The 15,258-nt window shown below is 42.6% G+C and overlaps 1 protein-coding gene across 5 annotated transcripts in view; it reads left to right on the top strand.

Moving 5' to 3' along the window:
• The window catches only part of GULP1 (GULP PTB domain containing engulfment adaptor 1), a 252,540-nt gene extending 237,775 nt beyond the window's left edge, over positions 1-14,765 (top strand). For 4 of the 5 annotated variants that reach the window (XM_064158055.1, XM_064158039.1, XM_064158049.1 and 1 more), the window contains 2 exons: positions 2,108-2,202; positions 12,622-14,765. In XM_064158055.1, coding sequence (XP_064014125.1) covers positions 2,108-2,202; positions 12,622-12,693 — 167 coding nt within the window. In that variant the 3' untranslated portion in view covers positions 12,694-14,765. Of the gene's footprint in view, positions 1-2,107; positions 2,203-4,047; positions 4,059-12,621 lie in introns of all 5 variants that reach the window. The other variant, XM_064158063.1, reaches the window with a different exon arrangement.
• The last annotated feature ends 493 nt before the right edge of the window (positions 14,766-15,258 follow it).

Raw genomic sequence — 15,258 nt, 5'->3', positions numbered from 1 at the left:
GCTGTTGTACTATGGATGTTTTCAGGTGGTTTACTGAGTTGGTTACCGAATTGTAATATAATTCCCACTGAAACAGCTACCAACTTGTGATACAGTTCCCAAAATAATAATTGTTCATAGAAACTCAGCTAGGAAGTGCTCCTTTATATTGAATTTGATTCTGTACAGTGTTTGTAGGTCTCTGCTTCTTAAAAGCAATCTACACTGATTAGTTCTAAAGCCTGCCTCGAATAATGGAAAATGAAGTTGTCCTTCACAGCTGAGGTTCAAGGATTTAAAGCTCCTACCATTTTCCTTCTAATGAGCTCAGAAGTGCTGTCATCAATAAAAGCCTAATAATAAGGCTTGAACAAGATAATATCCATAACGGTGTGCAAAACACTTGCTCTGAAAAACAGTGAGAAGTCACTTTTCGTTCCTAAGAAATGCAAGAGCTGGGTGCTTTACTGCTTTTTCCTAAATACATTCCTTGGATGTTTGCTGAGGCTTGCTGTTGCAACTGGCTGCTTTTAGCTGTCTGACCACACAGAAAACTGTCAACTCCTTTTAAGGCTGAAAAGATCCTATGGAGAAGGAAATTAAAAAAAAAAAAAGAAAAGGAAAGAAAGTGAGCCTACTGCATGAACAAATAAGAGCATAAAGCCCAGGAGAAGTTAGGCTGAAAGGCAAAGCTGCTGCACATGTGAAGGTTCCTTGGTAGGAGCATCGGGGCATGCAAGGACACCGGTTACGTTGGAGCAGACCCATTTCGGCTGTGAAAGCAGGCAGGAACGAGCTAGTTCCTAATATTGTCCTAGTTCAAGTCTCTTCTGCATGCAGGTGGTCTCCCTCTGCCAGGAAATGCTGGGCTTTATTTATTTTCTTTTGGCTCAAGGAGGCTTTTGGAATAAAGCTCTGCAATCTGGGCCATCTCCTGGTCCCATGTGAGAGTTTGTAGCTGTTTAAGGCCCAGTTTTAAAAATAGAGGATGAATCAAGTTCCTGCTTGTTCCTGTGCTTTGGCGCGGGAGCAAGTGCTGGTAGCTGCTAATTGTTTTTAATACCTCTTATGCAGCCTGGTAACACCCAAGTGATCAGGTGAAAACCGTGGAGGCTGGCACACACAGCTGTATGTTGAAGAGCCTAGACAAGTTACAGGTCTAAAATTCTGACTCCAAGGATGTCAAAGTCCGGACATTGATTCAGCTCTGTGCGTGACTGCTAGCGCTGCAACGTGGATTTTGTGCCAAGCAGTCACTTGTCAGCCTTCGGATCTTGGATGTCAAGGGTTAAAATGTTGTGCTTAAACACTCCAGAGATACTAATGGCTGCTTTTACTCTCATGCTCTTAGGCTAACATGGTTCTGAGGTAGGTGGTGTGCTTACCAGATTTCTTTCTGAGCAACCAAGAAAATTTGCAGAAAGGATCTCAGACAAAGCCCTCTGACCATGGGAAAGCTTTCTAGGGTTAAGAGAAGTGAGAAACTTTATGATACTAAGTGGCCTTTCATGGTTCCATGTTTTTTTTCATTCTTTCTTTCTTGACTTGATCTTACCCAAAGAATTTAAAGCATTAACTCTTATCGCTGAGGAGCTCTTATCAAATGAAGGTTTTGCCTTCCATGAGGAACAGGAACTTCATGTCCTTTGAAAGATAACCTTATCCTGATGGTGGAGTGGCAGATCAGGGTCCGAGGGCTTAGCTTGTTTGCAAGAGGCTGTTTCTGACATAATGCTAAGACAGAATTTGGCAACAAATGTCCAGTTGGTCTCTGAAACTCATAATACACATCAATTACAGAGCATACTTCAGCAGGAGATGCCCTCCAAAGTGCAACAGCTTCTTACTGGATCACTCAGATTCCTCTAGAAGGTATCAGTATGCAAGGAAGCTGAACAGAGGCTTAAGCAGAAGTTGAAGGCATTCTTGGAAAAACATTTGAGTATTAACCTTTGGAAAACTACTCAAGCCCTGACTTTCAGTTTGGCTGTTCAAAGTTGTGTTTAATCGGTTGCATATCTGGAGGTGTTCTTCTCTGCTTGTAAGGAGACATAAGCTGACTTTTCCAAAGCACTGCTGCCATAGCCTGTACCTTTTCTGTCAGTGACTCACTTTTCTGTTGTTGCAGAGAGAGACCTTTTTGGAGCAGAACCTTTTGACCCTTTTAGCTGCGGAGCAGGAGATTTCCCTCCAGACATTCAGTCCAAACTAGATGAGATGCAGGTAACTACTAAGCCTCTGTCTGTGGCTGCATGACTGTTCTTGAAATACACATTTAAGGTATTTGGAAAATGGGTGCAGAAATACATAGAAAAATATATTTCTGGTGATTCTTTTTGTAACTGTCTTTGAGTTGGAGTTTGAATTTGTTTGAAGATCCTTACGTGATATGAATAGGGACTCTGGCACTTGGGTAGGGCTTCTCAGCAGTGTGATGAAAATAGATGCTGCTGCTTCTGCTTGGAAGGGACTGAGTAAGCTGAGAGACCTGAAAGGAGAGCACTACAGATACACTGATCTTGTTTCTCTTCCACTCCAGCAGACACCCTCCTCCCAGTGTACCTCATCTTTTCCCTCAATGGCATCAGTCTGTTTTTTGATAGCAATGACTTAGGCAAAGCAGATGCTTAAAAAGGCAAAATAATTTTTTGCTGCCTGCTTTTAAAACTGCCCTATCTGACTCTTGCACTCTGGACAATTAAGTGGTTGACAATTAATTTGAGAGTTCCAAAACAGTGCTGTTTTAGCAGAAAATGTTTGTTGCTTCTCAAAGACTCCACAGTATCTGTTCACTTAGACACAGTTTTGAAGCAGTTCTAGGAGAAAGCCTTCAAGTTTTGGAAGAAATCACTTTCTTTAGCCAGACTTTCCAAACTGCTGGTTCCTCTCCAGACTGCTTATCTGTTTATATTTCAGCAGCCTGCCAGGAAAAAGGAAGGCTGAAAGTACTGGGAACTTGAGTTTCTAGGATCCTGGCTCTTCAGCAGAGAGTGTTCCCAGGACTTCCAGCCCTCTTATATCTCACAAGCCCACAAAGTCCAAGAACCCAGCTCTCCAGCCATCTCTTCTGCTTGGAGAGCAGCAGAAACAATTCAAAGTGAGGTTTAAATACTGGATCATTTTCTTGAGTAAAATCTTTTCCTTCCCATTTGTTGTGAAATTTTGTTTCCTGTGTCAGTTTAAGATGGTGCCACTGGCAGACTCCACTCACTGTGAAGAAATGTAGCCTCTTGCTCACTTCTGCTCTGACCCATACCATTTCAGATAGCAGCTAAAAGCCAAAACTGGCTGCTTTGCAATTCCAGTAAAAACATTTCTGCTTTGTGAGTGCTACAATGTTGTTACCAAGCCCTTTAGACAAGACCCACACATTTTAGCACCTCACATTGACGTTTCCATTGCCTATAGGCCACTTTAGGAAAAAGCATACTGTAACATCTGTGGCTGGGAGGAGGAAACCTATGAAAATATGTAAATATCACTCACCAAGAGTCTTTATTATAGGTCACATTAGCATTTAAGGCTGCAAGGTGCTGTCGCCTCATCAAGCATCAGTGAATGGAACAGCAGAAATCTTTATCAAAGCTTTTTGAGGTGATAAAATGAAAAATTAGTATCACTGTTTGTATTGTTGACCCAAAATATCAGATAAAAAAAGAGAAACAAACCAAACCAAAACCACAACAAATTCCCCAAACCTTAACATCCTATTGCAAAGAACTGGTCCAGTGTTCCTCCCAGCACATTCAGGTGGTGGTTTTTCCAACTTTTTGGTGTGCTTTCTAAATTAGCCTCACGATTAGAGAGTCTGACAGATCAGCCCTAGCATGATTTGACACCTCAACTGAAAATAATTAGTGATTCTTTATGTGGGCACAAACCTTGCTTATCTATAACCTGAGTGTAAATCTTACAAGGTGAGAAAAAGAAACTGGGGTCTAATTTTGGCCAAACCAAAAGCTATGTGCACTTAATTCACGTGGTGGTTGGTGCAAAATACAGGTTGAAACTTTTATTTCTGCTTTCCTAATATCTCTTTTATCTCCTTGTGCTTCCCTGCGTGCCCAGCGTCAGCGATGGTTGGTATATCATATTTTGATAATGGCATTTAAAGCATTTCCATTGAGGTGTGCATGTGGGCATGTCTGATGTCTTTCATATCCATGTAGATGTGTGTGTCTTTATATGAAATCTTAGGTATTTCTATTTCATATATCCTGCCATATGAATTGGAGATATAAAATTTCTATTGTATGTTACAATAACATTTCTATTATATGTTAATATATAGGGCCCTGCAATTTTTAAGGTAGGGACAGCTGATTTTAGTTGCCTTTAGCCTTCCTTATCAGCTGCTAATACTAAACCTTTGCTTTCATTACTGTTTAGTTTCCGTATGTACCAGTGAAACCTCTGATGTTCATTATTGCATTTTCGTTAATGAAATGGTTTCAAGCTGTGATGGTTTGGGTGTTACCCACCCCCACACACACTTTAGAAATCACCCAGACTAGACTCAGCTGGCTCTGGAAATTGAATGAAGCTTTTATATTTACAGCTAGCACAATATACAAGCAGATATTTACAGTATATACAGTTATATACAGAAATATACAAGCTAAAAGGTAATGTGGAAACACAATACCCCTCCCAGAAACCTGAGTCCCCAGGAGGGGCTCCCAACTGCCTTTCCACCTTCTTCAACACCTATCTCTACCTTACCCCAGACATTGCCTTGTTCCCAAGGAAGAATGGAAGTTCAGCCAGGGGAGTTAGGAAGCAGGTGGATTAATCAGGTTAAGTTAGAGAGAGAGAATGCAGCCCAAAGCCCAGACAGTGACCAAATGTCCTGTTCTTATCCCTCTCAGCAAGCCTATGAGTGAAGTAGGCATCACCATTGTTTCTCCTTCACAGCCTGTAATCTAGTTCTTCTCACCAAAACATTCTAGCTAGCTTCAAACTAGCACACAAGCAAAAGCTTTTTGTGTTCGTACAATCATGTCTGGACATGGTTTTGTTTGGAAATAATTACATAAGATTGGCAAAGATTTTGAGGGTGCTGGAGGGAAAGTCTGATGAGAAGAGGCTGAGGAAGCTGGGGGTGTTCAGCTTGGAGAAGAGGAGGCTTAGAGGGGACCTTATCACTCTCTGCAACTGCCTAAATGAAAGTTGCAGTCAGGTGAGGGTCAGGCTCTTCTCCCAGGCAGCAAGTGACAGGACAGGAGGGCATGGCCTGAAGCTGTGCCAGGGAAGGTTTAGGCTGGCTGTTAGGAAGCTCTTCCTCACAAGGGTGATTAGACACTGCAGTGGACTGCCCAGGGAGGTGATTGTCTCCTTGTAGTCTGCTCTGGGTTAGGGTGATGTGCTCAAGCATTGTGTTCAGTTTTCAGCATTGCATAAGAATAAATCTCATGAGGAGCAACTGAGGGAGCTGGGACTGGTTAGTGTGAAACATAGGAGGCTGAGGGGAGACCTCATTACTGTCTACAGCTACGTGAAGGGAAGTTGTGGAGAGGCTGCTGCTGGTCTCTTCTCACAGAACAAGAGGGAATGGTCTCAAAATGAGACTGGGTAGGTTTAGATGGGACATTAGGAAAACTGTTTTTCATGGAGAGTGTGGTCAGAGACTGGAATGAGCTGCCCGGGGAGGTGGTGGAGTCACCAACCCTAGATGTTTTCAGGGGTCATTTGAATGTAGTGCTTGGGAATATGGTTTAAGGTGAATCTTGTAGTGTAGGGTTCTCAGTTGGACTTGGTGATCCTGAGGTTCTTTTCCAACCTGGATGCTTCTGTGATTCTGTAAAAGCATAGCATATGTAATGTGCTCTGGGAAATCTAATATTGGGAGACGTACAAATGTAAGACTTCTTTCCTTTTCTGGAGTGCAAAGTGAAAGCAATCTCTTACCTTCACATTATGGAAGTACAGCCTGAGTTTCAGCAAATATGTATTCCATTATATATGGAAAGGTGAGTTGCTTATGAACACATCTAATAGTTCAACATACAAACTTGTTCAGAGAAGGTATTCAGTCAGCTTAGCCTACACTCAGAGTGGCAAGCAAACTACCTCAGTGCCAGGCTGCAGCAGCCTGGTTGGAGCAGCTCAGACCAGACTCTCTCATCGCATCTCTGGTGCAGGGCTCTGTCAGGTGATTCAGCGACACCACCAGAGCTGACAGAAAAGCTGTCTCGGTGCGTGTGTGTGCACTGGAAGGTGGTGGGCAGGCAAAGTGGAAGAGGAGAGTACAGCCCAGCAAAGGAGTCAACGCTCTGAAGTAGTGGGTGCTTGTTCTCTGCACTGCATATTCTGAACTTAATGAGATCAGATAAAATTTCCTGACCTCTGGAGGAACATTTTGGTGTTTAAACTTCAGCGAGGATCCAAATTTCACACTTCAACTCTTTCCATTCCATTTCTCTGTCCAATCTCTGGTGATCCTTTTTGAGAGCTCAAAACTCAAACATGTGCTGGGATGTGACATTTACAGCTCAGGCCTCCCTCTGATGACTGTCCAATCTCCTTATTTCCCCCCCCCCCCCCCATCCTTTATGCTGAAACATATTTTCATCCTCTCTATTTTGACTGTATCCTGACATTAATAAAATTAATATGTCTGTTTTCCCAGAGTCTTGCAGCGGATCATGAATCATACCAGCAACAGCTGCTATACTTTATTAAAATCTCAAGGTAGTTCATATCATAAAGCTTCCAGGAGCTGCAAACCGTCCTCCCTGTGTGCCCCAAAGCAGTCATTAGGCTTCTCATCTTTCCATCTGAAAGAAGTTGTGCTTAGCCCTCTAAATTCTCTTCTCAGAGATGTGTAAATGTATCAGAGGTTCGTTGGCTTTCTGCTCACTTACTGAGTGAAGTCACTGTGAAGCCACCAACACGTTGGCCTCAGAGTCTCAAGGTTGACTTTGGCAAATTTATCTTCTAATAAAATGGAAGCTCTTTGTCTTTCACTGTTTCTAACTAGGGTAGTTTATGTCTTCTACTCGTTTTTAACCAAAGTGTAGAATCATAGAATCAAACAGTTTGGAAGAGACCTCCAAGATCATCCAGTCCAACCTAGCACCCAGCCCTATCCAGTCAACTAGACCATGGCACGAAGTGTCCCATCCAGGCTTTTCTTGAACACCTCCAGGGATGGCAACTCCACCACCTCCCTGGGCAGCCCATTCCAATGCCAATCACTCTCTCTGGCAATAACTTCATCCTAACATCCAGCCTATACCTACCCTGGCACAACTTGAGACTCTGTCCCCTCATTCTGTTGCTGGTTGCCTAGCAGAAGAGACCAACCCCCACCTGGCTACAATGTCCATTCAGGTAGTTGTAGACAGCAATGAGGTCACCCCTGAGCCTCCTCTTCTCCAGGATAAACACCCCCAGCTCCCTCAGCCTCTCCTCACAGGGCTGTGCTCCAGCCCCCTCAACAGCTTTGTCGCTGTTCTCTGGACACGTTCCAGCATCTCAACATCTCTCTTGAACTGAGGAGGCCAGAACTGGACACAGGACCTGTTCTGTCACCTTGCCTGGCACTGAGGTCAGACTGACAGGTCTGGAATTTCCTGGTTCCTCCCTCTGGCCCTTCCTGTGGATGGGCATCACACTGGCAGCTTCCAGTCTTTGGGGACATCTCCAATAAGCCAGGACTGTTGATAAATGATGGAGAGTGGCTTGGCCAGCTCAGCTGCCAGCTCTCTCAGCACCCTAGGATGGATCCCGTCTGATCCCATGGACTTGTGAGGATCCAAGTGGCTCAGCAGGCCCCTTACTTCTTCCTCCTGGATTGCAGGGGGACTGTACTGGTCCCTGACTCCATCTGCCAGCTCAGGAGGCCAGTTGTCCTGGAGACAACCTGTCCCACTATTGAATTTTGAGGCAAGATGGTGTTAAGTACCTCTGCATTTTCCTCATCTTTTGTTACTTTATGCCCCTCTGCATCTGATAAGGACTGGAGGTTGTCCTTGCCCCTTCTCTTGCCATTAATATATTTATAGAAATATTTTTTATTCTCCTTAGCAGTGGCAGCCTAAGTTCTAAGGGTAGTTCATATCTTACTATCATAGACACACTAAAAAAAGTGTTTTAACACAGGGATTGTTTCAGATTACTTTTCTTCATGAAAAGCAGCTTTGCTGCCCTCTTCAAGAGACCAGACATGTGCCTACTACAGTCCCATTTTTGTTCTGGGTAGCTGAGATGTTCAGTCCTTGTGTTAAATTACCTGGGAAAGTGAAAAAAATACTTGAGGCTGTCATCCTGAGGACTGGAACAGAGAAGCATGGCACAGTGTAGGTACTTCTCAGCCCTTTCTGTTCCCGCTCCTACCTGATTCCAGGGGTTGGCCTTCTGCGGATTCTGTGACCTCGGAAGACTGTGAGATTGTGACCACATGGAGAGCCTTTCAAGTGCAGGGAGCCCTAGCACACGTGTCTCAGTGAACTCAGAGCCCTGCAGAGGACTGGATGGGTGGGCAGAGGCCAATGGGATGAGATTTAACAAGGCCAAGTGCAGGGTTCTGCACTTTGGCCACAACAACCCCAAGCAGCACTACAGGCTGGGGACTGAGTGGCTGGAGAGCAGCCAGGAGGAAAGGGACCTGGGGGTACTGGTAAATAGTAGGCTGAAGATGAGGCAGCAGTGTGCCCAGGTGGCCAAGAGAGCCAATGGCATCCTGGCCTGCATCAGGAACAGTGTAGCCAGTAGGACAAGGGAGGTTATTCTTCCCCTGGACTCAGCACTGGTCAGGCCACACCTTGAGTCCTGTGTCCAGTTCTGGGCCCCTCAATTCAAGAAGGATGTTGAGGTGCTGGAACATGTCCAGAGAAGGGCAACAAAGCTGGTGAGGGGCCTGGAGCACAAACCCTATGAGGAGAAGTTGAGGGAGCTGGGGTTGTTTAGCCTGGAGAAGAGGAGGCTCAGGGGTGATCTTATTACTGTCTACAACTACCTGAAGGGACATTGTAGCCAAGTGGGGGGTGGACTCTTCTCCCAGGCAACCAGCAATAGAACAAGGGGACACAGTCTCAAGTTGTGCCAGGGTAGGTATAGGCTGGATATTAGGAAGAAGTTCTTGACAGAGAGAGTGATTTCCCATTGGAATGGGCTGCCCAGGGAGTGGTGGAGTTGCTGTCCCTGGGAGTCTTCAAGAAAAGCCTGGCTGAGGCACTTAGTGCCATGGTCTAGTTGATTGGATAGGGCTGGGTGATAGGTTGGACTGGATGATCTTGGAGGTCTCTTCCAACCTGGTTGATTCTATGATGATGATTCTATGATGAACAGCAGCGTCTGATGCTAAGAGCTAAGAAACTAAAATGTCTGAATTTCACAAGGCAAAAAATATTTCAAATGCTGTGCATTAACATTATTGATGGCATTTTACATATATATATAAAAAAAGTGCAGTGTGTGCCAAGTACTGACTACATATCTCTAAAAAGGAAAAAAAAAAACATTCTGCCTAACTCATTAATGGAGTTTGTTAGGCAAAGGCAAGACAAAAGCAAATCATAATTTACAATCTGCTTGGTCATTCCAAGTGACTTCATTATTATTACAGCTGTGAAAGCTGTGGTTTGGAGTGGGTAGTATAGTAGGAATATGCTGAATGATGATGAGTGCTATAATAATCACACAGCAGCTTCAAGTGGGATAATTAGGAGGCATAAAGGATTGAGAGGTGTATGCAGTTCAGGTGAGTAGTGAAACTGCGCTCCTGGACGCAGACATAAAGCTCACAGCATTCTGCATTGCTGTGAGATCTACAGCAGAGGATGCTGATCCCTGCATTAATCACAGTTTAGCTGTGTCTGGACATACAGGAAAGTCTTCTCTTCAAAGCTTTTCTTCCCACAATTATCCCACATTTGGCAAAGTATAGTTTTGGAAACTGCAAAAATTGTTCAAGCATTTGGCAAATGTGAGGCACTAGGATAGGAGATGGCTGTGGGAGATCTGAAGTCTGTGCTTTCCTGATCTGGACAAACTGGATTGCAGTCACTTTGCCAAAGAGTTTGTTGGGTAGGGGTGTTCTGATTTTTTGAAGGCTTTTTTCCTTTTTGAGGGTTACATTTAATGGGAATATTGTTTGAACAGGTAGAGCTTTCCTTGGTTTATGCTGCTGCACACTTCTTGTCTTCCAATTAAACCGTTGTGAGGAGGAAAAAAAAAAGATAATCTGGAATGCTTAAACCATTTTTAATACTGTTTTAAAAGGCCCAGGACACTCTCTTAGGTTGCCATGAATTCCTCTTTATGTTGTTGGGCTTTTTGTGACCTCTGTGGTTGACATGGAATTTTGAACCTACTTTTAACTGGAGTATCTGGACGCTTGATGATCGTGGGATTTGTGATTGAAGGGGTGAATGTTGAAGATGCTGTGTTGCTGTTCTAGATAGCTAGGTACATGGGGCATTTTTAAGCAGGAGGCAGATGCTACCACTGCAGTTCCTGACACTGTGGGAGTAGGTTTTACTTCATCTCACTTCTGCCTGCAGTAGAAGCTGAGTTCTCAGGTCCACAACTGAGAACAGCACCTGGCAAGCACATTACCATTTCCTTTTAGAACAGACATTATGCTAATAAAAGTAAAAAGGCTTTTAGATTAGCTATGATACGTAAGAGTGCAGCAAGCTTTTAATGGATTAACACAGGTCACACTGCAAGTAGGTGAAAATGTGATTGTTTTAAGTGCAAATTGGTACAGCTTTAAAGAGGAAGAGGAGTAAATGGAGAGGGAAAGTGATCTGGAGTGAAGCTGCAGGAGAGGCCAAGGAGACCATTCATCAAGAAAGCAGAGATAGTTCTAAGCAGAGGTAGTTCTGAGATAGTTCATAACAAACACAAACGAGGTGACAAGTGGCAAAACACTGGTTTGGGAGGAATGAAACTAAAACTGAACTGGAAAATCTCAGATCATTTAGGAACTCTTGCCAGAGGGTTTATTCTGTTTCTCAGCATTACTCCTCTGATGGCAGTACCTGGTGAGGTTATTAAATCTTCTCACGCTTTAGAAATTCTAGCCTGTGGTTTAGATTTGTTTGCAGTTAAGGTGGTTTGACTTGGAGCTTGTTTTTTCAAAACCAAAAGGTCTGCTCTTGAGATACTGCCATGCCTTATTAGAAAAGGCTTGAGTCTGTGCCTAGCCCCGAGGAAGATTGGTGTCTTCTGTTCAGGAGGTGTTTGCTTCATGACAGCACTTAATATTGATCCTGGAGCAGAGCAGATGAGCTGTGTTCTATAAGCAAACTGCATGTCCAGGCAGCACTCTGACAGCTGCCACTGGAGTTGTTCTCATGGCATTTGTGATAGTTTTACACTCCCCTAATAGAGAAGAAGTTTCTTGAGTCAGAGGTGACTTTTCTTTGATAGTCAAGCCACAATGACTCAGTTTCTTTTAGAGCAAGAAGAGAAGTGAACACAAGAGCACTTTCTCTGTATTATATGATGCTGTTATTTTGGAACGGGTGTGCAAGGTTAAGTACATTTTGCACACCAAACACAGGTACTTGTGGACTGCATTTCATTTCAACTTGAGGGATAGGAGCTTCTAGATCACAGGCATTTTTGTATTTCTGTGAGTCAAACTACTGTGAGTTAAAAGAGAAATGTTGGTTGAAAATGTAAAGAAATTCTTTCCACTTTTTAAAGACCAATGCGTTTTATTTCACTGAGCTACATACCTTTGATATGCAACTTGATCATTTGCAGTGGAGCAAATATGATTTGAGTTGGCTTTTTAGTGAAGCTCAGCTGGCAGCAGGCTGACACCTGTCAATGTCAATGCACTTTTAGTTGTTCTAAGAGAAGGGATCATTGAATGTAGGAAACCCTTGGTACTAGTAACAACGACCATAGTTTACCTCCATCTTTAAAGTGTGAATATAATAAACTCCTTGGTCTATCAATATCTTTCAGTATAAGGGATGGTAGCTTCTAGCTCATGGCCTTTTTTGTATTTCTATGAGACAGTCTAATATGAGTTAAAAGAGGATTTTGATTGAAAATGTAAAGAATTAAGCTACATGCCTCTGAAATGCAGGTGGATCATTTGCAGTAGAGCAAATATGATTTGGGTTGGCTTTTTAGCAAAGCCCAGCTGGCAGCAGACTACAAAGCACACACCTGTCAGTGTCAATGCACTTTCAGTTGTTCTACAAGAAGGGATTACTGAATGTGGGAGATCCTTGGTACCATGACCATGATTTACTTCCATCTTTAAAGTGTAAATACGATAAACTCTTTGCTCATATAGCCCCCATCTTTCCTGCTTGTAAACCATGCTAAATTTTACTCCAGAGCAACATGCTGTGAAGGTCAAGCTTGTCATTTTTTAAATCTATTCACCTCAGTGTATGAATATTCAATACTTCCATTCTGTCCTGTTTTCTTCAGTTTATATACATACTGCATTACTTTTGTTGTATGAGATGTGTCTTTTTTCTAGTTCACCACTAAAATCTACTAAAAATCAGCTGACCAACTGATGTAAATGCCCACAGATTGACTCTGAAGTACCCTTATGGTTTGTCTGCATAAAGATTAAGTTCATACCTAGCTTTTTTTGTGAGAAAGTGAGCCTAATCCTCCAGGAATTACTTTGCTTTTTATTAATTCTGTCTTCTTTCATTGCAGGAGGGGTTCAAAATGGGATTAACTCTTGAAGGCACAGTATTTTGTCTTGACCCACTAGACAGCAGGTGCTGATGCCAAGAAACCCAATGTGAAATTCCTACGCAGTGTTATTTGGTTGGTTTGGGTTGTTTGGGGGTTGTTTGTTTTTTTCCTTTAATTCTGAACATGTACTCACAGGTCTCCATGTGCCAAAAATTGCTTGCCTTTTTTTTTTTCCAACATGTAAATTCTTGTGAGGTCTGCTTCTGTAAAAATCCAACTTAGTTCCATTCTTTCCCTGTACAAATGTAAAGAAAAAAAAAAAAGGAGTTGTATTTGTTTATGAGATATGAATTAAATGACACTGTCGTGTTTCTTCCTGTCACATTTTGGCCCAAGTTTGCTACACTTTGTGACTCTTAGCCTGCAGAAGTTCTTCAGAAAGCTCATTCTCCTTGCAAGCATGATTTCAAATGAATACTTTACCTGGCAGCATTTTGAACTTAATGCTTTCAAGCCCTTATTTAATATTCATGCAGTAAAATAATTAATATCGAGCACAAAACAGTTCCCATTTTGGCGTGAGAGCTGAAAAATGCTAGCCACAAGTATGCTTTGAAGCTAAATCTGGATGCCATGTAATTGGTTTCCATTACTGTCTACGGTTACTCTACTGTATATACATTATTACTTTATACAGCCAACAGATTTTTAGCTCTTTTAATTCGTGTTTGAGAAGCTAACAAATTGTGATCTGCTAATTAGCCATTTATGAGCATAGAACACCTGCTAAATTGCAGAATGGACACAGTGACTGCCTTTTGTTTTGGTACTTTATAGCTGAACTGCAGAGTATGTGATTCAGTATTCATGACATGATAACCATGACTTAAAAAGAATATTAGGGACTCGAATTTACTTAGGAATATGCATCACTGTGTGTGTAAGCACTCTTTACCGGGCTCAGCTCTCTAAGTTACCTGCAACATCTGAGTGTTTGCAGTCAGACTCTTGAATATATTTTTTCCCTGTTCTGATGTTCTGTGTCTTACTTCAATTTTTAAGCTTGCTTCAAGAAGTCAATATTAGTAAGTCCTTCATGCCCCCTTCTCATTCCTATTGCCCCACACACCACGATGTTTGGCTGCTGCTGAGTCTGACTCTGGCCTGCCTATGCATGCTCCCCGTTAATCTTTAACATGAGCAATAAAATACCATCCTAGAACTGTCTCAGAAAATAATCATTAGCCTTTGGATGCCCAAACTCGACATCACTTCAATTAAAACACTTCCAAAACACTTTAAGATTTTTCCTCTTCAAGTGAACAGATGTAGAAACCCCCCCAAATTCCAGATGATTTTTTTTCCTATTTTCATTAGAGTTTTGGGGGTTTTTTTGCAACACTTAATATTTTTACTCTTAACAGTTAGACTTTATACCAAAAATGTGGTTTGCAAGTTTGTCATCACATCTGTGTCTGTATCTTTATGTATATCCTTGTTCAACAAAGTACTTCTGCATATACCTTTGGAGTCCCATGGAACACATGGGGTTATTCCTTTGCTGAGTTTGACATATGCTCAGGTACTGTGCTGAATGGGGGCCTTAATGTCCTACATGACATTAGTCTTCCCCTCTCTCCCTCTGTGTTCAACATTCATATAGAGTATTATATATAAATATATATAAATATAAATATATATAAAATCACTAACTAATAGAGTAGTATATGTTTCATAAAGAAAAGTCTTTATAATTTTGTTGGTCACATAGTATTTTGGACTTTGTACAACGAGGATGTTTAGTAGCCACAGCAATGGCCCTTTTTTTAACAAATAGAATTTGTATTTTTCTTGTACTTTCCAAAAGCTTTGCCTAACGAAGCATCTATTTAGCGGCCACTTGTTATCGACGGTAACACTCCAGAGATAATATTTGCACATTTTCAGAAGCCTCTTTCCATTGACTGATTTTTATGATAGCTGACTGCAGCTGGCATGGTTACTTTACTGCATACCTGGTCCAGTAAATACCAAGACACTTCAATCAACACAGCAAGTGCATTTTTAATGACAAGGTTATGTGATGCGGTGGGACCGCTGTATTTCTATGTAACCTCAAATGTCTGTTTGATTTTTGCCTAAAATAAATGTTTTTAAATAAATGGCATCCCAGAATGCAACCTTGCTTCATGGTGGGGCAGGATCTTCTTCACACCTTGGGCAGGACCTGCCACAGAGAGTGGTTTAGGGCTGAAAATACCAGGAACAGTGTGGCCAGCAGGACCAGGGAAGTTCTTCTGTCCCTGTACTCAGCACTGCTCAGGCCACACCTTGAGTCCTGCATCCAGTTCTGGGCCTCTCAGTTTAAGAAAGATGTTGAGGTGCTTGAACGTTCCCAGAGAATGGCACCAAAGCTGGTGAGGGGGCTGGAGCACAGCCCTCTGAGGAGAGGCTGAGGGAGCTGGGGGTGTTCAGCCTGCAGAAGAGGAAGCTCTGGGGAGACCTCATTGCTCTCTACAACTACCTGAAGAGAGGTGGCCAGGTGGGGTTGGTCTCTTCTCCCACACACCCAGTGACAGAATGAGAGGACACAGCCTCAAGCTGTGCCAGGGCAGGTTTAGGCAGGACATTATAGGAAGAAGTTCCTCACAGCAA

This window comes from Pogoniulus pusillus, chromosome 2 (assembly GCF_015220805.1).
Source record: "Pogoniulus pusillus isolate bPogPus1 chromosome 2, bPogPus1.pri, whole genome shotgun sequence".
Lineage (NCBI taxonomy): Eukaryota > Metazoa > Chordata > Aves > Piciformes > Lybiidae > Pogoniulus > Pogoniulus pusillus.
Note: the sequence above shows the minus strand (reverse complement) of the source record. Positions and strands in the feature narration are given on the sequence as shown.